General features: G+C 43.5%; 1 protein-coding gene and 1 long non-coding RNA gene across 11 annotated transcripts in view; both read left to right on the top strand.

Moving 5' to 3' along the window:
* Positions 1–544: 544 nt before the first annotated feature.
* On the top strand, positions 545–22,694 carry gtf3c1 (general transcription factor IIIC subunit 1). 5 transcript variants are annotated; one of them, XM_088612379.1, is made up of 37 exons: positions 545–963; positions 1,226–1,435; positions 2,682–2,858; positions 3,008–3,151; positions 3,447–3,543; positions 4,217–4,340; positions 4,687–4,848; positions 5,302–5,417; positions 5,957–6,278; positions 6,561–6,772; positions 6,871–7,007; positions 7,280–7,433; positions 7,902–8,005; positions 8,152–8,342; positions 8,578–8,898; positions 9,233–9,378; positions 9,891–9,988; positions 10,069–10,165; positions 10,568–10,745; positions 11,821–11,959; positions 12,701–12,836; positions 13,008–13,089; positions 13,182–13,358; positions 14,213–14,373; positions 14,534–14,676; positions 15,048–15,129; positions 15,536–15,648; positions 16,252–16,314; positions 16,402–16,495; positions 17,264–17,436; positions 17,564–17,851; positions 18,608–18,849; positions 20,004–20,290; positions 20,699–21,200; positions 21,412–21,469; positions 21,631–21,826; positions 21,910–22,694. In XM_088612379.1, the coding sequence occupies exons 1-37, from the start codon at positions 743–745 to the stop codon at positions 22,120–22,122; spliced, it is 6,360 nt and encodes a 2,119-aa protein (XP_088468505.1). In that variant the 5' UTR covers positions 545–742; the 3' UTR covers positions 22,123–22,694. The 5 variants fall into 5 exon arrangements, with proteins under 5 accessions (XP_088468505.1, XP_088468503.1, XP_088468504.1 ...); XM_088612377.1 differs by having other exon boundaries at positions 14,144–14,373; XM_088612378.1 differs by having other exon boundaries at positions 13,182–13,367.
* A 1,891-nt stretch (positions 22,695–24,585) lies between these two features.
* The window catches only part of LOC148645359 (uncharacterized), a 27,140-nt gene continuing 24,165 nt past the window's right edge, over positions 24,586–27,560 (top strand). For 2 of the 6 annotated variants that reach the window (XR_015928351.1, XR_015928352.1), the window contains exons 1-3: positions 24,586–24,983; positions 25,676–25,752; positions 26,760–26,949. This is a non-coding gene — a long non-coding RNA (uncharacterized LOC148645359). The remainder of the gene's footprint in view (positions 24,984–25,675; positions 25,753–26,759; positions 26,950–27,560) is intronic. The other 4 variants (XR_015928353.1, XR_015928348.1, XR_015928349.1 and 1 more) reach the window with 4 other exon arrangements.

Below are 27,560 nucleotides of genomic sequence, written 5' to 3'. Positions count from 1 at the left end.
AGTATTCCACAGGAAGAACCTCATACCAACACTCAAACATGGCGGTACTGTGATATGGGGATGCTTTGCCTCTGGATGCTGTTCTGTCTCTTTAAAATTTTCTTCATAGATACAAATAAAATAATTTATTTTAATTTTGAGCTGATTGTTAAACTTGTAAGTTTTTAATTTAAGTTTTCAACTCCAACAGTTTACTACCAGAGGAGGTGGTGAAGCTTTGGAGTTTGGAGAAATGAGACAGTCTATTATTTCTATTATTCTCCAGTTTCATGCAATTCTCCGAGGCACGCTACCTGTAAGTGGTAGGTTTGTTTTTCACTCGGTAATGAGCCCAAACATCCTGCCAGATTGAGGCTAATTACTTGTGCGAAGAATGTGAATTTATGCACCGGGTTTGGCAGCTCTGGCACCTCCTCCCCGTACAAGTGGAAAAACATGCCGTACGGCTCTTCAAATATGGCGTCCCGGGGTTGGGTTGAAGAGGTCACCGTTACGGCACGCACAAGGCGTGTACGTAAAACGTAAGACGCGAGGTCAAAGGTCAGCCTGTGTATGGTCACATGCGCACGATATCAACAGAGCGACAAGAGAGAGCAGGAGTCTGATGTTGCTGTCATGGTCATGGAAGAGAATAATTAAAAAGTGGGTGACTTTTGTCGCGTTCCCCTATTAAGCCAGTGAAGCAGTTGTAGTTTTTGTCTCTCGCCCTGCGCTGCGGGCGGTGTCAGGTGTGTTGGTCGCGATGGATGCGCTGCAGATGCTGGTGGATGAAGTGGCTCTCGAAGGGCTGGACGGTGTTACAATCCCTGCGCTCTGGCTCAGGGTGGAAAACCGGATTCCCAAATTCCCTCTGAACCTGGACTCTGCATCAAAGCAGTTTCTTTGGCAGTCTTTGGTCTGCAATCCTGAAATCGAGTTTTACGAGCTCCCGGAGAAGAGGCCGCCTCTAGTGCTGGTGGACAGGTAAGTTCACGCTAGTGTGCAGGTTGCCAGCTGTGTTTACTCAGGCTTGGGCTTCAGTAAACTGGTACACCTAGGATAATAACTGCTCTCAGTTTTTGTTGTGCAGCTGATGATTGTGATAGTTTAATAGTAGTTTATTCTGTGCAGTTTACTTACTTGAAACGTAATTCAACGGACTGATTCGTCCTGACATCTCTTTGTACACGGTATATCTGTTTAATTTATATATATATATGCATGTATGTGCTCGTTTTTCTTCCAGATTTAAGGACATTGATCCAGAAACTGGAATTCAGGAGATTAGAAGGGACATGGGTTCGTCAGAAGACATCTACCCTGTCCACATCGTTTTTGACAATAAACATGGAATCAAAGGATCTTGTCGGTTCTTTAACGAGAGGGTCAACATAACATCTCGGATAAGGAGTGCAGACTTGCAGCCGTGCTGTACACTAGAAGATGCATTTCAAAGGCAAGTCTAAAGTGTCCAAGTCTATACCTACAGTCTTGTCTGTGAAAAAAGGTTTACAAGTTTAAAATGGTATGTGTGGGTATGTCAACAGGATTGAAGGAAGCCAGTATTACTCTGAATATTTTATATTACATCGAAATTGGAGGCTGTTGTTTTGCAGCTGTCAAGCCTTAATTGGTGCACTTACAAACTGTAGGTAAGGACTATACTTTATAGATTTAACAGTCTATAATGTCACTTGAATATCCTCAATGCCAAACATGTTTATGAATCATGGCATATAGTCCTGAACTATTCTCTCCCAGAATTTGGTGTACTGAAACTGTTTATCTAGTAAGGGTGAAGGCCAACTTTAATTACTGCCCCAGAAAGAAGTTTTCTGGATTCTTATACATAAATAGGAACATAAATCTATTTGACATTAATAAAAAATCAGCTCTATCAGTGTTTTTTTTTAGATTTGCTATAAAAAAACACTCCTGTTATTTACTGTCAACTTATTGTTTCAGTAAAATCTCTGGACATTTTAAACACAAGTGTTTATTTTTTAATATGATAGTATGTTTGTGCTTTGTTTATTGTGTTCTAAAATGTTTACTGTACCTCCGTTTACTGGCACACGTGCATATTGAGATAAAATGTTAATTGTCTAGCTAGATATAGAATTAGGTTTAATTGTTGGATTATATTTGATTTGACAGATTAGTATTTTGAGATGTGTTACTTTATGGCTTCGATATTGATATAGTTGAATATTTATGTGGACATGGAGACTGAATGTTTGGTAAATGTGCTGATGAAGGATTGATTGGCGCCAGATGTTTCCTTTTTTCTGCCTCCACATTTTGTGAAAAAAAACAATGTTTTTTTAAAGAGCGCATTAGCTTCCGTATTCTGTTTGACTTTCAGCACCTGTGAAGGCAGTCATTTGATCTGAGCATGTTTTTGGGAGATTATTAACAGTTAAGCGCCCATGTTCCGAGTTCCCTGAATGTTTTAAAGAAGCCTGAGAGCAGGGGATCCAAACCTGCTGAGCCTTCAGGCCTGAAGGTGTCAAACTGGTCGAAGGAAGCTGAACTGGACACCCGTGGCCCGTGACGTAGGGCTTTAGAGTTACCTGTGGTCTTCTCGTTTTCCTCTGAGCTCGGCTCAGCGCTCCTGCGTGCGAGGTGAGCGGCTCCCGGTGTCGAGTGGCCGAGCCGCGGCGGCGCGGAGCGAGTGAAGGTCCTCTGTCCGTCGCCCTCAGGTGGGACGAGCAGCTGGTGCTGGTGGCCTCTCAGAGGGTCCGCTTCCGCGCCCTGATCGGCTGGGAGGGCGACCCGGACCTGACGCTGCCGGACTACTCCTACTGCATCCTGGAGCGCCTGGGGAGGTCTCGCTGGCAGGGCGAGCTGCAGAGAGACCTGCACTGCAAAGCCTTCAAGTAAAAGCACATGACTGTCCTCTAATCTGACAAATTGTGTTTTTAATTATTTCACTGGCAACAAGGAAATGCCCAGAACAAGGAGGGAAGCAGCCCTCGATCTGTATGAGTGTTCGAATTTCACATTTCCAATTTCCATCAATTTGCAGAACCGATGCGAGGAAGTTGCACTACCTGAGGAAGGTGCTGGACAGAAACGGCCTGGTCACTCTTCAGTCACATGTCATCCGGCTGCCCAGTGGGAGCCAGCAGCACTCTGTGCTTCTTCTGCTAAAGAGGTTTCACATCGACAGGTAAACCTGAAGTGTTTCAGCAGTGTAGCGCGTGGGTGAGAGTCACAAAGAGCGAATCTGTTATGTCAAGTCAGAATGAAATGGCTCTTCTGAAACCCTTATGTCACCCCCTAGTTCTGGCCATTGAATCTTCATTCCTGGACCTGGCTTGGTGTTTTCAAACTGTCGCATATAACTAAATGAGTACTTGTCTCTAGCAGTTAAATCTCAACAGAACTGAGACTTTGCAATTCTCTTACACAAGGAGCTTTAAAAATTTGTGTTGTCAAATGAGGTATTCTGATCATTGTTTTAGGAGGAGCAAGTATGACATTCTTATGGAAAGAGTCTCCAATGTCTTGGCAGCCAAACCTGATAGAATGGCCATCATGAATGTCCTGAAAGAGGAAGTGGTAAGATGCACTAACATCACCCGGAGGATTGCTTTAAATATGAAATACTGGAAATGGGAAAAATGATGTATATATTGACAGTTTTTAAATGAAATGCATCATACGCAGTACCAACGGTCATTTTTGCTTCACGTGTTTTTCCCTGATCTAGGGCTTCCTATGCTGTCCATATTGTGCATGGATTATACAATATCCGTGTGATGTTGTATAATGGCAGTATTCATGACCAAAACACACAGTACTGTGTAGTTACTTACTGTGTAAATGATGTTGTGGTTATTGTTTTTAGCAAGTACACGTTTTGAATAATGCGTTTATAAGTAGTGGTAAAGATCAGGAAATGTTCAAACGTATTTGGGGTGGAGAAAGCTTTTTATTTCATTGTATTTCGTTATGTATTGAGCTTTTTTCCTAAATAGCCCCTCCTTGTGGCAGTGCAGGAATGTCTTTAGCACCATCCATTATCACGCTAAAGCAGAGGCCTGCTGGATCAAGACTTCTATATATGTTCAAAGTCTTCCACAATTATGGATTTTCAATTATGGATAATTCATTCGTTCTCCTTATCGGCTTCTATTCTGTTTTGGAAACAATGCTCTTAAAGCTTGCTTTCTAATCGTGCAATGTCCAAACCCGGGGGGCCGTGGCGTCCCTCGGCGGTGTGCTTGCTCAGGGCGTCAGTGAGAAGACCTTCAAGAGGATGTACCAGTACATGTGCACGGCAGGCCTGGCTCAGACTGTCACCGTGCCCCTGCAGGAGCTGAACCCCCAGGGGGGGCCGTGCAAGACAAAAAAAGGTACGCCTGCCAGGAGCTGCTCTGGGTGCCTCATGGGGAGATGTGTTGCAATTAAAGACCTGTTGCATGTGGGCCCTGTCATAACATCTGTACTGAATCCTGGATGGCATTTTGAGAAGGATATCTTTCCTGATTTCAGGCTTTGCTGAACCTGCATCATGTTCTGCAACAAAGATCCTGTCAGCTGCCATTTCACTTACAGGAAGCAAAAGGAAAATAATTTTCCTGCTGTAAATACTGACAGAAAAGCACAGCAGGCGGTTCTCTGAAAGTGTCGTGTGAAACCAGTGGGGCTGTTCCTCACTGGAGGGCTCGCATGAATCCCAGGAAATCTTTCTTCCCTCAGGCACGGATGTCACTGTGCGCTGCCTCAAGCTCCTGAAGGAGTACAGGAAGAAGGTGGAGGATGACGAGGACGATAACGAGGAGGACGATGGCGTCAGGAAGAGTGCCCAGTCAAGCGGGCGGTTCTGGGAGAGAGACATGCTCACTCAGGCTTTTGAAATAAGTATGTTTAGTCTGTCGTTTTGTTTGCTTCCGGGTGTGGTAACTAGTCAGAGCACCACTGATTCTGTTCTCCTGCTGTAAGTGTAGAGAAATGGATGGTGTGGTGATGGTGGTTTGTGCAAATGTCTAAGAGGTGCAAGGCCCTGAGTTTAGTTTTTGACCCAGGCGCCTGTGTATGTGTAATCTGCATGTTCTCCCAGTGAGTTTTCTCTCAAACTTTCTGGACAAATTGCATGTTTCACTGAATCTCTAAGTGAAAAGAACACAACCTCTGCAGGGTACAGACTTAAACATGACATATTTTCACTTTTTAATCCCTGGTGTGGGCAGCTACTCCCACACTAAATGGTTTCATTATTACAGATGTGGGCAGTGCTAAAAATTAAGAGCTTTTGAATCGTATTCTTAGATTGTTATTTAATGCATTCTTTAATGTTATGTGATTGATAAACAGTTGAGAACAGAGGAACCAAAGGAATTTCCCAGGCAGAAGTCAGAAGACATATGAATATCGGAAAACTGGAAGCGCGTATGATATGTCGTCTTCTGGAACGATATGAGCTCATCAAGGTAGGGCGTTGTGCCTTTTTGTTTGCAGGTACACAAGTGCAGACTGTAATGTCACTGGGTTGTTGGAGGTGGCATTGTTACAAGCTTTTAAATTCTGCACCGTAGAATATTTGAAATTGGATCTTTACACAAACTGTAGTATTTTGTGCAGAAAAAGCTAAGAAAAAAATATCACTTTTATGAGTGGCATGGCCACCACTGCACAGCTCCTAAGTCTTAGATCTGATTCCAGTCTAAGACCCCTTCGGTGTGGAGTCTGCATGTTCCTGTGTCCACATTGGCTTTTCACTGGTGGCTTTGGTTTCCTCCCAACAGAAGCATGTTGTTTCTGAAATGTCCTAATTGCCCTTGGTGTGCCTGTGGGTGAATGTGTGAGCCTGCCCTGCAGTGGACTGGCTGTAGCCCTGCCTTGTTCCCTGGAGTAGACTCCAGCTCTGAGGCTGAAAAGACGCGGATAGGTGATGACTTCTGGCTGCTGAGAGAGTTTAACTGTTTGCTTTGCCTGGGCTGACACCCTGTTCCGACCTGCTGGGTGAAAGGGCTTCATGGAGGACGAGGGCCGCCAGCGTACCACCAAGTACATCAGCCGGACGCACGTGGGGCAGAGCAGCCTGATCCAGCAGTTCGAGAAGGAGAAGGCCCGCAGCGAGGAGCTGACGACGGGCAGTGGCTGTGCGGCGCGGCGCGCGCAGCCCGAGGGCGCCCTCTCCCCGGGCCACTCCAGCGCGGAGGAGGAAGAGGAGGGTCCCGGGGCAACCGGCGGCAGGGCCGCGCGGCGCAGAGTGTTGAAGGTCAACACCAGGTCACTCTTCCGAAAGTCCAGACGCCATCAGCATGTTCAGCACTCGACGCCAAATAAAAGTAAGATCTAATGTGCCAGCCTTCTGCTTCACCCCCTGTACCAACTTCTCATTTCGCAAAGAAGATGAAGCAGATAATTCAGTGCACTTCCAAACATACACATCCTGGATGTAATTATGTTCCTCGGGAATTACAGATCTGAGGAATTCTGGAAGTAAAGCAGGAGATGGATCAGTGTCCGCTTGGACTGCTAGTTTACGTTCAGAGTGGGAATATGAATTTCATAAGATTTTAATGACTTTTTAATGGTTTAACCAATCTTTTTTTCTTCCTGGATTTCAGAATTAAATATACCTGCTTTGAAAAGACGACGTGATAATCTTGACTTGGCAGAAGCCACAATAGGAAAAGAAGATATTCATGCAACTCTGGATAACTCTGACATCAGCATGGAGTTTTCTGAGCAAGCAGCAAATCAGAGCAGCAGCTTTCATTCAGTAGACAACGAGGGGAGCGTTACTGTTATTGAAGAAGTTACGATGGATCAATCAAAGGTGTGGTTTTCAATTGTAAGATTTGTCTTAAGATACTTTGCGATGCTCACGGACCTGATCTTTATAAAATATTTTGAAATGTTTGTTTTTTTTCCTAGGATCTTGATGTAGTGCCAAAGAAGAAGTCAAAGTCTAAGTCTCAGGAGAGGCCCCATGAGACATACAGGCTGCTAAAACGCAAGAATCTTATAATAGAAGCTGTCAGGAGCCTCAAACTGATCGAAAACCTGTACACGTAAGAAAGGTTTTCTGAATCTCTGTAGTTCTGAAGGAGAGGGAACTTGCTCACGTTTGAACATGGATTAACCTAAATGGCAGATTGTTTTAAAAAAAAGATGTTAAAGCCCATTACAGCTGTTTTGTGGTTTCTTATCCACTTTTTAGAAGTGAGCTTATGTATGAAAATCATGCAAGCTAGTTGTTTTTACGGTTTTCTTGCAGAATGAAGTCAGTAACTGAGCTTACATTTCATTCAGTGAATGGTTGAATTCTGTGATCATTTTTTAGGTTGCAGAAGATGATAATGGATGAAGAAAAACAGGATGGAGTCGTCACCAAATGTTGCAAAAAGTCCATTTTGAGACTTGTGCGTAAGCTCTCACAGGAGGGACTGCTGAGACTGTATCGCACAACAATCATACAAGACGGCGTCAGTAAAAAGGTAATTCTGAAGGTGTTCGTTCTTAGAATGTGTTTGCCCAGGCAAAGGAGGCGGTAGATCATGTCGGTATTACAATAAGCTGAAAGTCTTTTTTGTACTTCCTGAAACTAAGACATGCAGTTTTCAGCTCTCATCAGTCTTGTCCTAAGTCTTGGTGGCAGTGCTCGTACTCCTGCAGGGAGAAGGAGCGTGTTCAGGCAGCTGCTGAGGCAGTGACGCTGACCACGGTACCACCTGTTCCATGGATGTAACGTGTCCAAAGCTTTCAAAATAAAATAGGAACAAATGACATTGTATTTTATTGTGGATATAGTATAATTTATATATTATAAAAGTGTAGATATAAATTTATACTTAAGTGGGCATGCAAAAACATTAAGACCAAGTACAGCTACAGAATCTTTTATCTGTAGAATCGTTCTTTTTGAAATGGGACTTTGACGGATATTGGTGCATTTGTATCTGCAGGTGGAGTTCGTGGTTCACCCCTCCATTCTTCAAGATGATCCTTTGGTTAAAAGTGCCATTGAACAAATTCGATTCCGAATTTCTAGCTCTTACTCAGCTCATCGGTAAGAATATTTCCGTGAGGGTACAGAGATATGCACATAGGAGCCCAAGTGTTTCCTGCTTTTCTTTTTTTGGATGTTGGACGTTCTTTTGTTGTGACTTTATAAGGTTCTTTTTTTCGTTTATTTTCTTAAATTTCAATCTACAGAGTTAAACCTGGACTGGCTCAGACAGAGAGTGCCGAGTCTGGGCCTGCGAGAGACGGGGGAGACCAGGAGAGGGAGGGTCTTCCGACTCCCGAGGAGCTGAGGAAGGGAGAGGGCTCATCGGGAGCAGCAGCCAGCAAGACTGATGAGAAGATGGGAGTCTCCCAGCTGAAGAACTTCCAGCCCACCATCAGTGAGCACCGACCCTCGAGTGCCAGTCTTCGCTTTAGCTTCTTGAAATGCCCTCGTTCTCACTCTTCACTACTGCCTGACATCTGTTATTTTATGTGAATTTAATATGATGTAAATATGATTTCCTTGCTGGATGCTAAAATGGAGCGATGAGAGCAAAATTAGCATTTAAACTATTTCGAAGTGTGTGTTTTTCTGGCGGGGGGGTGTTTAATTGTAGAACATGTGCTCTGTAGTTCCAGGGCTAGGCCGGTCGCTGGGCTTTCAGCCCAAGATGCTGAGACTGAGGCTGGTGCACTTGTTCCTGTGGTACCTCATGTACGGCCATCCTCTGAGGGACGAGAGCCAGACCCCGAAGCCCCTGGCGCCGGAGGGGCGGGACGAGGAGCCGGGACACGGCAGCCCGGCCAGTCAGGGCGATCCGCAGTCGGCAGCAGCCAGCCAGGAAGCGGCGTCGCAGGGCGTGAGCGAAGAAAAGGAGGCGGCTAAAGAAAGCGAGTGCCCTTCCGGGACTGATGGAGGTGCTGAGAAAGATCAGTCGTCCGTCGACAAAACTGGTAATTCACAGCCATCTAGTCCGGTCTGCCTTACCAGCAATTGTCAGGACATGATGCTTTCTTTGGCTGAGTATTTCATTTAAATTCTCAAAGGATGATGGTGAACTGTGTGGAAACAAGTGGAAAACAAGAGCCAGTGTCGTTTCGAAACTCTGATTCTTGTTTTTATTCTTGCACTTTAAAAGGACAGTCTGATTTTCAGCACTGCTGCAGTTTTCATGTTTGTTGTATACACTCAGATGTCACCCCCCTCCTCTCCTCGGTGCTGCTTCTTTCTTTCCGTGGTGTGAACGGGACAGGAGCTCTGCTCACGGCCTGTGTTTCCGCCCTGCAGTGTACGTGGACGATCTGTCCTGGAAGAGGTATATTCCCCCCACCCCCATCCACAGGGAGTTCGGCTACGGATGGGCACTTACAAGTGATATTTTGCTTTGCCTGCCGCTCTCCATTTTCATCCAGATCTTCCAAGTCAGCTACAAGGTAAAAGAGTTGTGTTTTTAAATCGACCAGGTTAACAATATTGTGAATATCCAACCAAGCCTCTTGAAGCCTCTTTGAAGAAGTGGGATCAGTCTTCGGGGGGAAAAAAAAAAACATTTAGTTTTACCTCTGTATTTCTGAATATTTTTTATGTTGAGCCATGAGCAGAATAAAGAAGTGTTTTCATTTTCACCGTATGGAATCATGATTAAGACCTTGGGTTTGAAATGGTAATGACGAGTATAAATATGTAGGAAGTAGTGGGGTTTCTGAAAGCTCACTGTAGGTCAGAGTTCAGTTGGCTAGCATTACTGTACCTAGTATGAATAATGTTTTGAATTATTTTATGTTTGAATTTCTGCTAATGCAGTTTAATTCTAAAAGGCAACTGATGCTATTATAAACCCAAATTCATTAATAAAGACCGAGGATTCTCTGAGTGTCTCCTGAGCTGCTGTACAGGGTGACCAGGTGACGGTTCTGTTTTTCTCTTGTGTGCGTCGTGACACAAGGTGGATGGCTTGGAGGACTTTCTCAATGATCCCATCAAACAGCATTATCTCGTCAGGTTCTTGCCAGGGAAGATGAAGAAACAGCTTCTGTATAAGAGGTACTTTCTCTTCTTTTCGTAGTTGACAATTGCAAGTTATGGGAAGGAACTTAAATGGTGTCATGCTTTTGTAATTACAGGAAGTATATATTTTCCTTTTACGAGAGCATGCAACGTTTGTGCTACATGGGGCTTCTCCAGTTTGGACCTTCAGAAAAATTTCAAGACAAAGACCAGGTAGTCTTAATTATATATATATAAAAAATTAAAATGGTAACTGCGTTCTCCATGTTCTGTTTGTAGATAAAGAAGAAATGAAATAAATGTAAGAAAAAGCTGATTAGAAACACACTTTCTTTTATTGAATATTACTGATAATATAAGGTGAAGTGATGTGGACAAAAATACCAAGTGAACTTTTCTGCAGATTATTCGGAATTGTCTGGGTGCAGGTTATATATTTCAGATTGTAGTGTGGAAATTGTTGTTTGGGAGGTTGTTAATATACTCCCGTTTAAGCTGATTTAAATATTTTTTTCTTGAATAAATGTGTAACATATCTAGAGATACAGTTTAGATCCAGGATTTAATAAGTGTGGTCCGTACTGAGGTTTATTCTGTTGTTTCTGTCTCCTATAGGTCTTTATTTATCTCAAGAGAAAAGCCACCATTGTGGATACCACCTCCTGTGAGCCACACTATAACCTGGTCCGGGGAAATCGCCCTTTTGAGAGGCGGTTTTATACTTTCAACACCTTGCAGGATGTGAAGAACTTCTGGTTTGATATGCAGTGTGTCTGTCTGAACACGCCCTTAGGTACAGTGTCCTGCTGCTACAGTCTCACAGCCCGGTTCATGGCCAGCAGCCATATCACCCTGCAACTCACAACTGGCAACCCACTGAAGCTAAGCAGGTGTGAGCCTGGTCAGTACCTGGATGGGAGACCTCCTGGGAAAAACTAAGGTTGCTGCTGGAAGAGGTGTTAGTGGGGCCAGCGGGGGGCGCTCACCCTGCGGTCCATGTGGGTCCTAATGCCCCAGTATAGTGACGGGGACACTATACTGTAAACAGGCGCCGTCCTTCGGATGAGACGTAAAACCGAGGTCCTGACTCTCTGTGGTCATTAAAAATCCCAGGGCGCTTCTCGAAAAGTGTAGGGGTGTAACCCCGGTGTCCTGGCCAAATTTCCAATTGGCCCTTACTAATCATGGCCTCCTAATAATCCCCCTCTATGAATTGGCTACATTACTCTGCTCTCCTCCCCACTGATAGCTGATGTGTGGTGAGCGTTCTGGCGCACTATGGCTGCCATCGCATCATCCAGGTGGATGCTGCACATTGGTGGTGGTGGAGGGGAGTCCCCATTACCTGTAAAGCGCTTTGAGTGGAGTGTCCAGAAAAGCGCTATATAAGTGTAAGCAATTATTATTATTATTATTATTCTCATTTAATTGTGACCAGCTGTGGAACTGGTGATGCAGTGGTGCAGCTCCCTGTTTTTAAAGAAATATCTTTCCCCTATTCAAATATCACAGCAAGTGTTACCACAGCAATACTAATTATAATTGTAACAATTATGAATTGCATTCCTAGAGCACTCTTCATTCCACAAGATTCCAAGGCTCTTTAATGTAGGGAGTGGCACGCTTCAACAGACACTGAAGAGCGGTACCCACCTGGCACCAACAGCCCATCACACAGCAGGGTCCTCATTCCCCTTTTCTTTCAATAATCCCACGGGAGTTTTAATGAACATTCATTTGTCTTACCCATTTGTGACAATTGTGCTGCCAAGACATAAAGACATGCAACTGGGTCTTCCAGATTGGTATGAATAACAAAAACTGGTTATTGTTAAATTCATGCATCTAACTGCTGCCATTACTTGCAGGTGTTGTCAGATGGCCTCGGGCAAAGAAGAGCTCTGCCCCAGAAGACCAGATAAACACTGCAGATCCAGCGATGGAGACCAAATTCTCTGCCGAGAAGCAGTCCAGCAAAGACCTCTCTCGAATGACTGAGGTGGCAAGGTAGTGTAGGTGCAGCATGGGTCAGCATCCTCAGAACTAATGTAGACACTTCTGAAAGCACTTTTCAAGGCTCCATAACTATGTAAAAACATAGTTCTTTGGAAGATAAACTACATAAGTAACTGTTTCAAAACAAACTCTTTAGTTAGTTACCCTAAGATGTTCTGGAATTATAATTATTGAATATCTTTCCAGTGCTGTTCCATTTTGGTGATTCTTTTTGAAGTACATATTTTTATTCAAAACGTCATCACATTGACCACGGGTGAAAAGTGATCAGTCTTCACAAACGTTAATGAAGAAATAAAAACGTCAATGTATCTTGCGTGACTTGTCAACACTAGACGGAAGAAGCTTTGGCAGCAGTTACATCTTGAGCTCTGTTCTTCCTCACCAACCTGCTCAGCTTGCTCAAGCTCTGCCAGTTTACTGGGGTTCATCAGTTTTCTTGCCTTCTCCTGAAATAGTAGGTCTGCCATTGTAAATGGGTTGGACGCGTATGCCATCAGTCTATTTTAGTTTTTGATTTTTGGTCACAGTTTTGCCCATTGAGCATCTTTCAGCATGAAATGTGGCTCTGGAGCATTGCTAGAACTATTCTCTTGAAGAAAGATGTGTATACATGGTTCATCGCCGAGTGTTCGTGTCGACTGTTACAGGCCACACTGGAGGTACTGTGGAGCCGCAGCACAGTTGTCACGGGACTTTGTGGTCATGTGTGGGTTTTGCCTGTTCTTGCAGGGGGAGCCGCGAAGTGACAGACGAAGGACTTATCCCCGGGGACGGTCAAGGTGCCGCGGGGCTGGACTCCAGCTTCTTCAGCCACCTGAAACGCAACTGGATTTGGACGAGTTACATTCTGAACAAAACAAAGAGCGTGAGCTGCGTTATTCTTTTTTTTAAAAACAGATTTAAAAGAGCAGGCTGAGCATCTGTTTAGTGTTTTGATGATTTAAGGATGAGTATGAGAAAATCTCTTTTGATCTTGCAACAGTTTGTGGAAATGCAGCGCTTTCCCCCAGCAATATTTTCTTCTTCATCCGTGCAGGGTAGTGGCACTCTTGATGGAAGACCTACACTGAGGCTGAAAACCTTTTTGAGGAAACATCCTCTGCCTCTTTCATTTGAGAGTAAGAAATGCTGCTGTTTTTAACCGTGGATTTTGGTTTTGCTGCTGTGTTATGGAGCCATGTGACGGACGTCTGTTATTTTCTTCCTTCAGGCAGCGTGGTGAATAGAATAGTGGAGTCCAGGCTCCTGGACGTCATGAAAGAGGATGAAGTTCTGATTGAAAATCAACGCAGTGACACCAGAAACATGCGAGTCCGTGGTGGGAAAAATCAGAAGCGCAAGAGACTGAAAAAGAGCACCGAGAAAAAAGGGAAGAAAAAGACAAAGGGTAAGAAAGGTAATCTTCTTGATTGAAATTTCAATTAAATGTATGAAATTTGATGATGAATGGTTTGTACTAAAATTTCAGGGTCTTTTGGTGTTTTGTGGTCATGAAATGTCCTTTGAAAGTGTTTCAATATAAAATTGTTGAATGTGAACCAAGATTATGTGTTTTTATCTTCATGACTTGAACTAACGTATGTTGTCTTTTGACAGAGTGCTTTTGATTTGTTTCACATCCTGTGTGAGTAGCATGTCATGTTTCTGATAACTTCATTGAGGTGCTTCTGTTGCTTCGTATTTGCAGTAATGTCCTCTTGTTGAACACGAGATCTACCTTGCAATACTCAGAATAAAACAGTGGCGTATGTGAACGATGACGAAAGATTAGAAATGCAGTGTTTAAGCTGTTTTTTGATTTGTAGAACACATTGCTAGTTGGCACTGAACACTTTTTTTCTAAACAAGATTATCTAAAATGCAATCAAAACTGATTAAAAGGAACATTAGTAGCCAAAACTATCATTAATGTGAGCCTGCGTGGTTACACCTTCCCCAAGGAAATCAGGGACTCGGCCACTTTGGGTGCTTTTGAATCAAGCTGAAACTTTTTTGGTTTTGTCTGCATTTGTAATTTTGGGCATTTGATGTAATTTTAAGCATCGGTAATCTTCATTGATTTTCTGACGCAATAGTCCATTTTGGGTCTTGCAAAGTGCCTCACGGTGCTGTCTCTCGAGGTGGTGCTGTCTCTCGAGGTGTTTGCTTTTAAAGGCGACATGTCCACCGTAGGTCCCCTCAAGTCCTTGCGGTTGGTCTTGACTGCGGTGAGATGGACCCGTTTTCTCTCGTCTTCCTCAGAAGAGAAGAAGGAGGCGCAGCACCGCCGGCAGCCGCGCTTCCACGACGAGGCGGACCGCAGCGCGTTGCAGAGGATGACGCGGCAGCGTGTGTGCTGGAGCGCCCAGGAGGACGGCTTCCTCATGCTCTGCCGGGTCGCCAGCCACGTCCTCAACAGGAAGGTCAGGGAGATTCTCCATCTCCGTTCATTTAGCAAACTGGTGTTCAGACGTGATTGATTTCCTCATTTGTCATTTTGACCTCCCTTATTCAGTTATTCACACACGTTTTGTTACAGTATGTCTTTTAACTTGATGAAATGCGCTGTCAACTGTTTGTCAGATCAAGAAGCCTTTTGTCCCTTGGCAAGTTGTGAGAGACCTTTTGCACTCTCAGTTTGAAGAGTCTTTGGATAAGACATCTCTTTCAGTGGGGCGCAGATCTCGGTACATCATGAAGAACTCTCAGACCTACCTCAACTTTAAGTGAGTGCCCATGCTTTTATATTCTGGATAATTCGTCATGTATGTACAAAGTACACCCTTTTCCTTTTCTGCAATGCTTTAAAAGTTTGCATGTCTTTTAGTGGTTAAAAATACCAAATCATGACTATAAAGATTTTTTTCGAGGTAAAAAGGTTAGCCCCACTGAAGTTTGTGAAGAGTTGCTGTGTTAGAGTACTGACACTAATTCTGCAAGATGTTTTTTAAGAGCAGCCACTGCTTGGACTGGTAGAGGTGAAATTTAATTTACATGATCATGCAAGTAAAAATGGTTTTACAGACAGTGAAAAGTGGCTGAGTACTGTGCATTTCCTACTTATTTACTGCGTTTCTTCTACCATATTTAATTTTAGAATTTGCCTGGCTGAAGTCTACCAGGACAAGCCACTTGCTGATGAATTTGTGAACAGGAATAATGACTATGAAAATCCTGAGGTAACTAATTTTAATATGAAAAATAAACGGAACAAATATGTAAGATTACAGTTTCACACACAGATTTGAAATGGATCCTTTTGATTTGAACAGTTCTTGTTTCTTTTCTGAAACTGAAATCTAAGAGTGAGTTAATGGTTATCTGTGATGCTGGAACTAAAGTTTTGCTTAAAAAGCCATTGATATAAAAGAAAAGAAAGTTGTGTAATCTAATAGGTTGTTCTTGCAAAAAATGAGTGTCTGTTTAGTCTTTTATTGTACAATATGTAATAGAATAATCTTTCTTAAAGTTCACTTAGATAAAAAATGGAAAATGTCTTCTGAATCTTCCTAGGAGGTTTTCTTAAATTATTTTTTGGGCATTTATTGTAAATCATCGATTAACAGCTGGAATTTTACCCAATAGGTGTGTGCAGCAGAATTCAAAGAGTTTGTTGAGGTGCTGAGGCAGAAATTTAGTTCTTCTGCTGGAACTTCCGATCTGAAAATCCCAGATACTAAAGAGGAACTCTTTAGAAGGTGAGTTGGAAAAAGTTTTGTAACCCATTTTTAAAATAAACTAACAGTAATTATTTTAAAAATGTTTTTAAAAATGAACCTTTATTTAATAATACACTGAGGATCAGAAGAAACTTTAAAACAATTCACAAAGTTCTTATCAGGAAAATGACCATTTTATGTAGCAGATATTGTATTGAACAGACAGGTGGCAAAATCAATGCGCAGATTAATGTGACAGTGACAGGCTAGTAGCACCAGATATGTGGCCAGATCTGTGATAAATGCGTTGCGCCTCCGATTTAGCTCTTACAGTCTGGACAAGCACACATCTGTTCACTGGGTTCTGAGCTCCAGATGTGCAACTCGTGGAACTGAAGTCTGCCTAGCAGGGCATCCATAGATGAACACACCTTCCGTATGCAGCAGTTAGTCTCAGTCTGTATGACACTCATAACTGATCTGACAAAATGACTTAAAAAAACATTTCATCAATATGCAGTATCTTATTTTTCTAAAAACATCCATGCGTAGAATGATAGTTTTCTTTTGCTTGCCAGTTTTTATGGTATTTGTTAATATTTGATACTGATTATGAGCTGCTTTGTGTTAAATTCCTCACAGGTTCAGTGTGTATGTTATTGAAGATGAAACTGAAAAAGAAATCCAGCAAGACATTCTGACAAGGTATTGAATAAATACCTGTTGTTAATTGCTTTTAGGAAAATATTTCCTATGTTTCTCTCTAAATTGTTTTTTGTTTTGTAATTCTAGCCAGGAAGATATCCACGCCATTGTGCTGAATAATCTCATCCAGAGTACACTGGCACTTTCAAATCTACAAATGAAGTCCTGCCGCTCCTTTCAGGTAAAGAAACCCCAGTCATGTCAGGTGATTCTTTTTCCAGTTCTTATTGTCTTCTCTTTAAATGGCACTGAAAGGACAGGAATTTAATAATAATACCCCTACAGTTAGATATACTTACATAGAGCTTTTCTGGACACTCCACTCAAAGCGCACCTGGATGATGCGACGGCGGCCATAGTGCGCCAGTCCACTCCCCACACACCAGCTCTCAGTGGGGAGGAGAGCAGAGTGATGAAGCCGGTTCAGAGATGGGGATTATTAGGAGGCCATGATGGGTAAAGGCCAGGGGAAAATATGGCCAGGATGCCGGGGTTACACCCCACCTCTTTTTGAGAAATGCCCTGGGATTTTTAATGATTACGGAAAGTCAGGATCTCGGTTTTATGTCTCATCTGAAAGCTGGCATCTTTTTTACAGTATAGTGTCTCTGTCTGTCTTGAATCTGTGACAAATTTGTTAGTTTATAAATAAAAAAGACAGCCAGCTCTTTTAGGCCTACGGAACCGCTCTCATTGTTTAATTTATCCTTGCTCGTTCAGGTCAGTTGTCACCACTGTTAGGTCCTTCTGCTGTTTTTTGTATTGAAACTGTGAGCCAGAATGGTTGAGAGATTAAAATCTGCAGAATTCAAATCATTTCCACTGTCACTAACACTGAGCATATGTTCAAACTTAACCTCCTCACCAAAAAACAGTTTTTCCCGATTCGGGAAAAGGACCTGCTTGTAGCATGCCCAGGTGTACTCGCGGTGCTCTCTTGTGCTCCCAGACGTTCCACCTGTACATCCAGTACCGGGACGAGGTGCTGTGCCAGGCCTTCCTGAAGTGCCAGCAGCGTGGGCTGGTGAACCGCCGGCGGGTCAGCTGCCGGTCTGGGCCCAAGAAGAGCCGGGCGCTGCCCTTCGTGCCCATGTCCTACCAGCTGTCTCAGTCTTACTACAGGTGGGCGCCTCTCCCTGCAGTCGCTTGTCGTTACTCGGATTTCAGATGATTCGTGGTTCAAGGGTAACTTGAGATCCGTTCAGCCGTAAAACCTTTGCCTTTTCTGTGTGTTTGCTGTTCAATACAGGTGCTTCACCTGGCGCTTCCCGAGCTCCCTCTGCACGGAGTCCTTCCAGTTCCTGGACAGGCTCAGGTCTGCTGGCAGAGAGGACAGACCCAACACCTTCTCCTTCCAGGACCAGGAGGCTGCGGACTCGGAGCCCGGCATGGTGGTCTTCTCCCTGGACGCCCTCGGAGGCCACTGCCTGGCCAGCTTGTCCCTCTTCATCCTGGGCTTGCTCTCCGTGGAGGTGTCCATTCCTGAGCAGATTGTGGTGGTGGATAGCACTATGGTGGACAATGAGGTTGTGAAAAGGTGACTAGAGCTTCTGCTCATCTAGACCTAGTCGTTACTGTTTTTTTAAAGATTTGAATTCAGTTCATTTTTTATACTCGCCCAGCTTTTGTAAGACTGTGGCGAAGGCGTGGGAGATCTCGAGGTGCAGAGCGCTCCTTGTGACATGTCCGTCTCTAGAGACGAGCTGCACGTGCCTCACACTCGAATCGCCGCTGATTGCAGGAGTGGCATCACTCTCACTGGTGCCCAGCGAGTCAAAGGAGGAGCCAGCTGTTATGCCGGAGGGTGGAAAGTAGTGTGCTGATGCCCACCCTACTCCCCTGGCGTGCTGCCCCTTGAAGAAGCTGGTCATCGTTGGCTATGACACGACTCAGGCCCTAGTCCGGCACATCTGTGATGGAATCTAGGATTCGATCTGCCTTCTAAATGAGCACCTTCACTGGTTAAGCCGCCTGGGAGCCCTAATTAATTCCTGATATTGCAAAAACACAAGCTTGTGTGACGTGTGCTTCGCTGTTACAGAAGGGCTGGTAATAGACATGCCTATAAAATGCCATGTCTATTCTATTTGTGTGTATTTACATTTCTTGTGATCTGTTAAAAATGTGTAAACTGAGCAGCATTTTCAGTCAGTGACCCCCAGTACATTTTTATCCACTAGGTTTCTTTTAAAGCAGGCCTGTTTAGACGTTAACCTCAACATATCTTTCACACAGATGTTTTTTTTCTACATGTTTGATATGCGCTGTTGTGTGTTTGTCAATGGTTATTCAGCATGGGCAAGGAGATGGATGAGGAAGATGAAGATGAAGCAGAGGAGTGTGAAAGCAAGCGTAAGATTGAGGTGAAGGCGAGACAGGCCTCCCACACGAACTACCTGCTGATGAAGGGCTACTGCGCCCCAGGCATCGTCAGCCTGCGGAACCTCAACCCCAACGACAACATCGTGGTGAACTCCTGCCAGATGAAGCTGAAACTCCGCTGCACTCCTGCCCACAGCCACTTCCTCCCCGCAGGTCAGTCCAGAAATCAGCCGAGAAGAAGCACAAGTTCCCTTGATATAGGTTTCCACTACAGTATTGAAAACCATTTAGTCCTTAGTGGAAAACCTACATGATTTCCAATCTTAATGTAATGTTATTACGTAACAAGTAAAGGTTTATTCCAATCCTGAAAAGAAAAGAAACAGCATATCACAATGATAAGATAGAGATAATGGTTCATTTGTGATTTAGTGATTCACACCCGGAGAAGGCTCCACAGCCGAAATGTTTCTTTTCTTCTCTTTTGAGCAGGGAATAAATCTTTACTTGCTCCTTTGCAGCATATGCCTGCTGACGCAACCCCCTGCTTGAACTACGTTGTTAAGGGATTGGCACATCGAGAGTCAGTTTTTAGAATGTTTTTTTGCCATTCTTTTGTAGCATTTTGTGAGTTTGGCATTTTTAAAAAGAGTTTTAAAATGTGTGTTTTGTTTTCTCGTTTGCAGTTACAGGCCGTGTGGTTGGTGTAGTCTAGCTACATGCTGTGCAAACTGGGGGGCCGCAGCCTCACCCCAGGCTGAGAAATAAGCTCATGCCATGATGTTGGGCACAGTCACGGCCACGTGTGAGGGTGCTTTAGAGGTCGTTAGGAATAAATCAGTCAGAATGCCAGGTAGTACATGGATTAAAAACACACAGTATAATACCAAAGCATGCATAGCAAATCACAAAGGATAAAAGGATGGAGTGTCTTGTAGAAACATTCAGACAGTCACTTCACAGGCAGGCAGGTGCAGGTGCAGAGGCTGATTGTGTCCTCGTTAGGGGAAATGGAGAGGAGATTGAATTCATGTATAGAAAATACTGAGGGGATGGCATACATGAGATTAATTCAGGGAAGTGTTTTGTGCTCCACGCAAAACAAAGACACAGGGTCACAGGTGTAAACTAAAAGGAATTCATTCAGAAAAAGAATAGGAAATGCTTCTTCCCACAGTTCGGGTACTGGAAACACGATTCCCATTCACGAGAATCATGGCCGCCCAGACTCTGGACCCCTGGTAGTAATGGCTGGATGAAATGGCTCAGCTACTAAACCACCAAACCCGCAAGAGGGGCTGGAGTGGCTTCCTCTCATTTGCGGTCCCTGTGTTCTCACAAACCCCACCCCTCCACATCTTTTTCAGCTCCTTCTTTCCTGGATGAGATTGTCCACGGAGAGGCCTGCTTGCCCAGCAGCTTCACTCGGCTCCTGACGAGGAGCGACGATTCGAACAGACTCGAGCGCTTCCAGTCCTGGTGCATCGACCGCTGCGGCTACAGCCCCGAGGACCTCCAGGCGGTGCTCGACGTGTGCAGCGCGATCGAAGACTCCCGATTCTATGGCTGCGACAAGCTCCAGCTGAGGAGGCGCTTTGCTGGCTTTGAGGAGAAGGGAGACGGCCGCACGAGAAGTTTGTGCCAGTACCTCGAGGTGAGCCGCCATGGGTATGCTGTGTGGGAGTGGGGCAGTGAGGCTGCTGCTTTTACATCAAGCTGGTTATCTCTTACTGTTCATAAGAACGGTGCATGTATGAGCTGTAGTGATCAACACCCTGATGTGAAGGGTGCCTGTAGTCCTGTTATTCTGCCGTCTCTGGCGTTAAAACTAAGTCTGTTCGGCTTCTGGCAGCACAGCAAGGTGTGGCAAGGCTTGTACTAGGTGCTGTATTTTATTTGACCGGAACTGTTCTGCGTCCTTCGAGATGTTAAAACCGTTTTACTCCGGATGTTCCGATTATGAAAGTGATTGTGAACACAACTGAGCTTCTGCGGATTGAACGTTGTCTTTTTAGGGTCACGTACTGTAGCTTGAAATATCCCACTTCCCGTTTCATTGTAGGACCTGATCAGTTTGGAGGAAATAATCGAAGTTGGTGGCAATACAATGCGGCTGGTTGCATTCAAGTATTTGGATCCTTGGGTGCTTCATGTAAATAACAGTATAACGCCAAAGGATAAGGCCGTTAGTGGGGACCCATCGGGAGCCAGGAAGAGAAAACTGGAGGAGCCGTGTCTGGAGAAGGGCCCGCCTCCTGGGAAAGTGCCTCATTTGGAATCTGATAGCGAAGTGACCGTGGATACAGTTCATTCAGAGGAACAAGGTCAGGACCAGAGCCTGAGGACGTCCAGCTGTGACAGAGCAGAACCTTCGCAGAGCGCAGAAGAATGTAACAACGCACCCCAAGCAAGAGGCATTGATGAGGAAAGTCAAAACAACAAAGATCACTTGGGAGATACAGAGATGGAAGAAGGTAGCTCAGTTTTGGATGGTGCAGTGTCATCCAGCACTGACCAGATGTGCGCTTCACATGAGGGAGCAGCCTCAAAACCGAATGTTGGAGGTGAGCAGATCATTCTGCTTTCTTTGTGTCTGGTGAAAGTAGAAGTCTGTGAATGGGATGTATTTTCTCTGCAGTTTCTTATTGCATTCTTCTTATTTAATTGGATTTAACTCAAGCACACATTGGATGCTGTGCCAACATTTCCATTAGTGCAAAATTCCAACTTTTTGGTAAGAGTACTAAAAACTGGCTTTTATCGTCAACCATTAAGGTGGCCCAACGGATGACGATGACCCCTGTAGCACACCATCGGAAACAGTGGGTGACAGGTACGCAATTCCAGATTCAGCTCTTTTTAATAAAAACCATTCCCTTCCTGTCCCCAGTACTTTTGTGGCACTTTTCTGCTTCATCCCATCTTCCTCTTGGCAAACATGTTTTGGTGCGCTCTTCTGCGAGACCGCGGGCAGTGACCCTCTGATTGGCGCAGGGGCGAGCGCGGGAGGGTGAGCTTCGTGAGCCGGCCGTGGCGGGTCGTGGACGGCAGTCTGAACAGGCCGGTGTGTAAAGGCATGCTGGAGGCCTTGCTGTTCCACGTCATGAGCAGGCCGGGGGTCCCGGAGGGCGTCCTGATAGAGCACTACAGTGGCGTTTTACAGCCCGTTGTCGTCCTGGAGCTCCTGCAGGTGAGAACGCTCTCGCCTCTGCCTAAGAGGACATCTCTGCAGGAAGGGAGCTGGAACGCTGATGTTGTTTTCTCTCGCGCCAGGGGCTCGAAGAAATGGGCTGCATCCGGAAGAGGCACATCAAGAGGGAGGCTCATGCCTCTCTTTTCTCAAGACAAGACTTTGCAGACCAGCAGGAGGAGCAGCTGCAGCCCGGCACCACCTCCACTGTCTTTTACGAGCCCTCGGTGGATTGCTGCCTGCGACTGGGCAGAGTGTTCCCCTCTGAACCCAACTGGAATAAGTGGGTCCAGTAAATTCCTACCTGAGATACAACAACACATGGAAGGGGAGCAGGAAACCACAGAAAAATGGTCTGTCTTTAGTTTGCCGAATATGTAGGCTGTGGAGCTTCATTATTAACAATGATGGCTGATTTAACGGCCAAGACAAAAGAAAGGGTTTTCAAAAATTAACTTTCATTATGAAGTATTATAAGTCTTTTCTTTTCTTGTAAATTATAGTGTTCCTTTTCATCTATTTTCAGCACTTTCTTTGCTGAAACGATTATTTTATTTGGCACAAGCATTGTTCAGAAAGCTGAGCTGTGATATTGTAAGGTGGGTTTATTATGTCATTTAATATCTCTAGGAAATAATAAAAACACAGACGAGGTTTAATGATAGAAATGTTTATTTTTATACAGTTTCAAATAATCTCTAAACTTTCTTATGAATAAATTACTCAATTCAATTTGAAAACTTTTGAATGCCTTTGTCTTAAAACACTGATCAATGAGCTAGTGTTGTACTTGGACTGAGTTTCACATCAGTGCCCTCGATATTGCTACCATTACAGTTTTATTTTTCAATAAAGATGCCACTGTAAATCTTTTAGTACTCATTCTTTCAGTGTTATTTTAAAAAGTGATACGTTTAGGTTTGGTTAGGTAGTCTTTAAAAATATTTTCACTGAAATTGCCCTTATTATTATACCAATATTGTTGACCACTAGTCATGGTATATATTCAAGTTAAAATTCTTTATTTGGATTTGATGAGAAATTAATTTTACTAGCTTTTGGTTATTTCTGAACAGCTTTAAATTATGCTGAAGACATTTAAGGTAGTAAATTGGAAACAATCTGTCATTTTACAAAAACATTAGTGCATTCTGTGTGCTCCATCAAGAACAATACTGCAGATATTAAAAGCCTTTAATAATGAAGTCTGCTATGTCAAAGATTCTGTATCACTTTCAGTTACGTTCTATATTCCTGAACTACCATCCGATTCCTGTCCCTCCACCTCTGAGCTCCCGGTTATACAGTCTCATCATTTTAGTACCTGCATAATGGTAATAATTGCAGTATTTCTCTCTTGGCTCCAAAGTGAGTGAAATCACCTATGACAGACCTGGGAAACAGCCCGTGTGTGTTGAAGTAAGAGAATCCATCCGTCCATTTCTTAACCAGTTCCTCCAGTCCAGGCTCCGGACACACACTCGCACCAGGGCCGGTTCTGCAGGAAATATGTGAAAACAGAGTGAGCAGGCAAACTCCACCCAGAAAAGAATTAGGTTGAATGTTTGCCTACTCAGGTCCAGAACAGAACAGAGGGCCTTACCAGGCTCTCCAGCAACAGAGTCAGACAGTGTCATAGTCCATAGTTGTGGCACAATTTGAATAGCAGCTGGTTCCAGATACAGAGATGCACATCTGAGACCCTGAACAAATAGTTGGGATCTCACTAGTTTTTCCTGTCATCTTACAAGGCTATTCTTCAGCTCTTACTCCAAGGACATCAAGGGACGCTAAAAGCTGCATCAAAGACAGCCTCTTATGTTACATTGATGTAGGAAATTATAATCTTAGATATCAACAAAGGTATTCAGACAGAATTGTAGCTTACTAATATATTTCTCTTTTAATCTCTTTGTGAAATCGATGGAAGTATACTGAAAGGTTTAGAACACACTTCTAATAATGTGCAAAGAAAATTTATTAAAGCAATGTCGAGGTTCCCTAGAAGGCTTTTGTAGGAACCTGTCATTTTGGCTCAAGCCCAGCCTGTGGTGTTTCTCTGAACCAAGATGGCTTCTGAGCAGGCAGGGATCTGGAAGCAGGTGTGCGTTTTTGAGCTGGACCTGGGCATTCCACATGAGGATTTAGGGATTTTGGGATTGGTTCCCGCCTTTCCTTTCAAAAGGCAAATGAGAGGTGTGCTGGGAAGCCTTTTTCTTCTGCCCTGGGAAGAATGGAGACTGGCAACTGAAGCTCTCCAGCAGGAAGGGGGGATCCTCAGCACTGCATCTGTGATGTGGAACCAAGATCTGTGGTTTGTATGGGGCTCCTGACCTTGTAACATCTGTATCACCTCTGTACAATAAAGTCAAGGTGTCACTGGAAGTCTCGTGTGTACAGCCATTAACTTCTATGAACTCTGTCTTCTGGTGTTGTGAATCCCACTGGATTGTCTCTGATGCTTTATTGATCCATGGGAGGATAGTAATTGATAACGGTACCCTTATGGTAGCTTTTCTCAGGCAACAGTGCCACCTGGAGGAAAATTTCTGTATCTTAACATGCATGATGAGGGAAAGGTGGGGATACGCACCGATTGGTCTAAATAGTGACAAAATCACACTTTGCACTAACACGTACCTTCAGTTATGCAGTCGTCACACATGTAATACACATATTAAATAGCCTGAGACCTTTAATCGCTTCCTGACTGGTTTCAGTGAACACAGCTCAGAAACCAGAGACAAGCTCTGTTGTTAGCTTGGGGGGGCTAGAGTACCTCTATCAGCTGTTCATATACTGAGGAGCTGTTTCTATTGCAAACTTTATCATTGGTCAATACGACGAGGCATCTATTCAATTCCTATTGGCCAGACGTGGGAGCTGAGAAGTCAATCAGATCGTTTTCTAGATGACGATCTTCATACACTCCTCTCTGAAACAGGATGTGTTTGAAGTTCCTAAAAGTACAGAGCTGGTAGGATTACAGAAAGACACATTTTGACTAAATTAAATAGAAGGCAGCCTTATATACTCTGAATCCCTTTAACGTCTTCTTACTCTTAGCATTATAACGACCACAAACGAGTTAGAGCAGAGCTCTTATTATAAGCATCATTTTGACAACAGAATCCACCTTCAACAAATGTGTGTGTAGGTATGTAGATGTATATAAAAGGTTCTCGTGTATATGTTGTATGAAGTTTATTGCGACCGATGTGGGCGTTGTTTATATGCAAACTAATCGGTTTCGGTTTGACTGCGTGTATTACGGTGACCGGGAGATGTGGCCGCCATACTGTGTCCATATAGCGATTAATTGTAACAATTTGGGAAACAGTGTTACTGTGGTCACTGAAGCAGGAGACGATTTTTATTGACTAATTATAAATCAAGTAAATGCAATGAAAACTAAGTAAAAAGTACATAATTTAAAAGCTATGAAAGTAATACAATTTGCATTTTACCCGAGTGCCGTTATTTATGTACAAAACAATTTAATGTTGTCAGCTATCGCCTACACTTGAGGCAGGCTTTGACATTCATGTACAATTTTTACAATTGGAACAGTCCAGTAGTCATCCTGTAGGGATGGTACAGCCACCATTCAAACACAAGACACAACATGAAGAAAACCCAGACTTCCTGATACAGGGGAGTATCAGGCAGAATGCCAAGTTTGCACCATGAGTGTGTGAGATGAGAGATGAAAGAATTTAGGAATCCCTATATCTGTGACAGTGCTGACTTTCTGATGAGAGAAAAAGAAACATGTTACTGTTCACTTGCTAATGAGAGGACTCTCTCCAGTTTTAATCGAGAGTGTGTGTGCATTGTGGATTATTTCAGACCTCAGGGCTTCTTCTTCTGGGAAGGAGAGATCCTGCACACTGAGCTCGTTGGACGACACAGCTGCCACAATGCAGGTAGGAGTATCTCTGCTCTGCCAGCGCACAGCCTGTGTTTTACAGTCCAGGTTATTTTGCACAAAGCACCTGTCAAATGTAAAGCACTTTGTAAAATACCAGCTCTTCCCTCATGTTTTCTTGTGTCTGTCAGTATCACGTGTGCCACTGTCTTTCTCCAGCAGTGTTTGGACATGAACTGGATTCTCTAAGTATCATTCTGTCCACTTGCTTCACTGGAAGAATGTGTGAATGTTCTTGTAAAACGCTTATTCATGGAAGATAAACTTTTGGTGTTTGATTTCACATCACTTTGTTCTGAGCTATGAATTTCTGTTTGTATAACTTTTGTGATGCTACCACGGGCACTGTACTGACGAGGAGGTACTTTAAGAAGATTTCACTCAGACTTTTGATCTCATTAAGATGGCGGAACTGAAGTACTGCAACATAAAGAGCCACAATGACAATTGGGAGTTTGGGCAGGCATTTAAAACACTTGTGTATATTTCTCCCGAAGCCAATTATAAAACCGCCTCAGAAATTATTTATCATTATATACAAGACCTTGAATTAATATCACTTGATTAATTCCCTCAGATTAATTTTGCAATATTTTAATGGTTGTTTGCTTAAGTCAGTTCTCCCTAATGATCATCAGTATGTAAAAGGCTACACAAGAGGTTCTAGAACATTAGATCCCTGTTATGGTTACATTAAGAATGTCTGTAAAGTTCATATCAAACCACCGACATGATGATTTGACTTAGTCCAAAAAGAAAGAGCAGGAATTCAAAGCTGTGATAGTTTGAGGGGGAAAGTGATTCAGAGGAAGATATAGGAAGAACTGAAACAAGCTTAAAGAGATTATAATTCCAAGGTGGAGAAACGAATGAATAGAAATAATGTACAGGAGGCATGGCATAGGATCTAAACCATGGTTGGCCAGGTGCCCCTTAGTAATGGGAGCTGGCTTGAGCACACACCCCACTATGTAAATGAACTGAATTTTTTTTTCTCTGTTCTAGAGTAGAGAACCAGGAGAACCTATTTTTCACACATTCATTGGGTCCTTTGGTGTGTCTCCCTTTACTATTACAACTCAACAAATGGAATGTGTATTTTGGCAATGAAATACTCAAAGAGCCTGGAAAATCTGGAAGACAATACTTTGCAGAAATCTCAGTTGTTGAATAACATAAAAAAGATTGTCTGGAGGTAGGGATCTTATTACTGTTACTGTTGTCTTAGACTCTTTACTAGCTAATTGTCTGTTTTTAATCTTGTGATAGTGGATTGAGTTTGACAGAGCAATGTTGTTAAATGTTGTTTTGTGTCATGGAATTGTACTGTTGTTGCTGTGTTGCATTATTGTCATATACGCTATAGGTTTATGAGCTCTTGATGTGCAAGACAAATTCTCTTAGAGGCAATAAAGGTTAATTCATTCAGTGAAATCGTAATAGTCTTTAGAAGGGACTGAACGAGGATGAGAAAAAGGGGAAAGTTAAAATGGGCTTAACAAGCACACAGTTACTTTTTAATTCAAGGAGGGAGGTTTATTTTGTACGGGTAAGAAGACATAGTTGGATCTATTTTTGAGGGAGAAAATGGAAAGATTTATTTTGTACTTCGAGAAGAAATGTAGCTTTTCATATGGGTACATTATTTGTTTTCCAGGGTGTTTTGGAGAGAAGTTGCTCTGTGTTTGTTTGTTTTATTTGATCAGGGTAGACCTGTGTTTTTAACTGTTATTTGCCTAAGGTGTGTTCTGGTCTGGTTCTGATCGACCCGACAGATGACTGAAACCCCCGCGGCATCACACTGTC

Source organism: Lepisosteus platostomus, chromosome 19, assembly GCF_059453375.1.
Source record: "Lepisosteus platostomus isolate fLepPlt1 chromosome 19, fLepPlt1.hap1, whole genome shotgun sequence".
In the NCBI taxonomy this organism is placed as follows: Eukaryota; Metazoa; Chordata; class Actinopteri; order Semionotiformes; family Lepisosteidae; genus Lepisosteus; species Lepisosteus platostomus.
Note: the sequence above shows the minus strand (reverse complement) of the source record. Positions and strands in the feature narration are given on the sequence as shown.

Coding starts and splice junctions, on each gene's coding strand:
- gtf3c1 (XM_088612377.1), top strand. CDS start 743: ATGGATGCGCTGCAGATGCTGGTGGATGAAGTGGCTCTCGAAGGGCTG. Junction 15,649..16,251: donor AAAGAGGAACTCTTTAGAAG/GTGAGTTGGAAA, acceptor AATTCCTCACAG/GTTCAGTGTGTATGTTATTG. Junction 18,850..20,003: donor CAGCCACTTCCTCCCCGCAG/GTCAGTCCAGAA, acceptor CATCTTTTTCAG/CTCCTTCTTTCCTGGATGAG.